Source organism: Peromyscus californicus, unplaced genomic scaffold, assembly GCF_007827085.1.
Source record: "Peromyscus californicus insignis strain IS unplaced genomic scaffold, ASM782708v3 Scaffold_20__1_contigs__length_68692818, whole genome shotgun sequence".
In the NCBI taxonomy this organism is placed as follows: domain Eukaryota; kingdom Metazoa; phylum Chordata; class Mammalia; order Rodentia; family Cricetidae; genus Peromyscus; species Peromyscus californicus.
In genome coordinates this window covers 53,427,188-53,429,075 of record NW_026294503.1, presented here as the reverse complement: position 1 = coordinate 53,429,075, position 1,888 = coordinate 53,427,188, and the positions used below count along the sequence as shown (strand labels likewise).

The following is a 1,888-nucleotide window of genomic DNA, read 5'->3' as shown; positions in this document are numbered from 1 at the left end:
TCAATATTGCTTTCTTTCTTTTTTATTTGAAAGATTTATTTATTTATTATGTATACAATGTTCTCCCTGCATGTATGCCTGTAGGCCAGAAGAGGGCACCAGATCTCATCATAGATGGTTGTGAGCCACCATGTGGTTGCTGGGAATTGAACCCAGGACCTTTGCTGGAAATTGAACTCAGGACCTCTGGAAGAGCAGCCAGTGCTCTTCACCTCTGAGTCATCTCTCCACCCACCCCCACCCACCCCCCACTCACCCCCGGCCCAGTATTGCTTTCTATTCTGAGTCTTTTCTGCTTCTGTATGAGTTTTAGAATTTTTTTTTAACCTCTGTGCTGAATGTCATTGGAATTTTGATGGTGGTTGCATTGAATCTGGAGATTGCTTTTGGTAACATAGTCATTCTTAGGATATTTAATTTTAAGTTTGTCTATCCACAAGCATGGGAGGTCATCTTCAGCCTCATTCTTCACCATTCAAAATTTTTATTGTAAGGTCTTTTATCTCCCTGGTTAGGTTTATTCCAAGGTACTAGTTTTCACTCTAGTGTGAAAGATTTCTTTTCCTGATATTCCCCCTTACCCCAGCATTTTCATTATTGGCATATGGGAAGGGTACTGATTTTTGTGTGTTAATTTTGTGTCCTGCCACTTTGCTGAAGGTGTTTATCAGCTCTCAGAGCTTCCTGCGGGGAGCGTCAGGGTCTCTCTCTCTCTTTCTTAAATTCTTTTAGTCTTATTTATTTTATTTCATGTGTATGTGGGTCTTGCTGCAAATATGTCTTTGCATCATGTGCATGCATAATGCCTGTGGAGGACAGAAGACAGCATTGATTCCCTGGAACTGGGAGTTATGGATGGTTGTGGCCTCCATGTGGGTGCTGGGAACTGAACCCAGATCCTTTGCAAGAGTAACCAGTGCTCTTAATTACTGAGTCACCATCTCTCCACCCACAGGGTCTCTTGTGTATAGGATCATGTCATCTACAAAGGGGATTTTTTTTTTTTTTGCTTAGAGAAATGTTGTTTAATGGTAAAGCTTAGCACACTCCAGCACCAGGACTGGCATGGAGTCGAAGCAGCGGGGACGGCTGGGTGACCCCACGGAGCCTCACATGGCGAAGAGGATGAGGAAGGCGACCATCAAACAGAAGAGCCCCATGGCCTCAGACAGGGCAACACCCAGAATGGCATAGGAGAAGAGCTGTTGCTTGAGAGACGGGTTCCTGGCATAGCTACCAAACACTGTTCCAATGCCAGTCCCTGATCCAGCCACACCAATGAACTTGGCGGCTGTGTCAAAGTCCCGGGACACAACACTGGTCTGGAATTCCCGTCTGGCCACCTGGAGAGGGGAGCTGCTGTAGGAAGGCTGTTTAGATGGGTCCTCTGGGCTACTCAAGAGGGAAGCGGACACAGGCCTGAGTAGACCCCTGGTACAGGAGCGGATCAGACCTGGAGAAACGAGCAGTGCCTTGGTGGTCTGCATTTTTCAACCTGCACTCCCACTCACCTGCAGCCCTCGGCCCACGGCACTCTCTCTGCTCAAGGTGACTGTACAAATGGGAATTATATGACTTCTTCTTTCTGTTTTTGTATCTCCTTCCTTCCTTCCTTCCTTCCTTCCTTCCTTCCTTCCTTCCTTCCTTCCTTCTCTCTTTCTCTCTCTCTCTCTTTCCATCTTTCTTTCTTTGTCTTATTGCTCTAGTTAAGACTTCAAGTACTATACTGAAAAACAGTGGAGAAACTGGGTGTCCTTATCTTGTTCCTGAATTTAGTGGGTGTGCTTTGAGTTTTCTCCCATTTAGTACAAATGTTCGATAGAAGTTTGTTGTATAGAGCCCTGATTATTTTGAGTTTCTTCAGAGATTTTATCATGACGGGATGCTG

The 1,888-nt window shown here is 45.4% G+C and overlaps 1 protein-coding gene across 1 annotated transcript; it reads right to left on the bottom strand.

Annotated features, from left to right (window-relative positions):
• Window positions 1–1,030: 1,030 nt before the first annotated feature.
• On the bottom strand, window positions 1,031–1,514 carry LOC128116315 (ATP synthase F(0) complex subunit C1, mitochondrial-like). Its single transcript, XM_052747496.1, has one exon. The coding sequence runs from the start codon at window positions 1,485–1,487 to the stop codon at window positions 1,110–1,112; it is 378 nt and encodes a 125-aa protein (XP_052603456.1). The 5' UTR covers window positions 1,488–1,514; the 3' UTR covers window positions 1,031–1,109.
• Window positions 1,515–1,888: the final 374 nt, after the last annotated feature.

Coding starts and splice junctions, on each gene's coding strand:
- LOC128116315 (XM_052747496.1), bottom strand. CDS start 1,487: ATGCAGACCACCAAGGCACTGCTCGTTTCTCCAGGTCTGATCCGCTCC.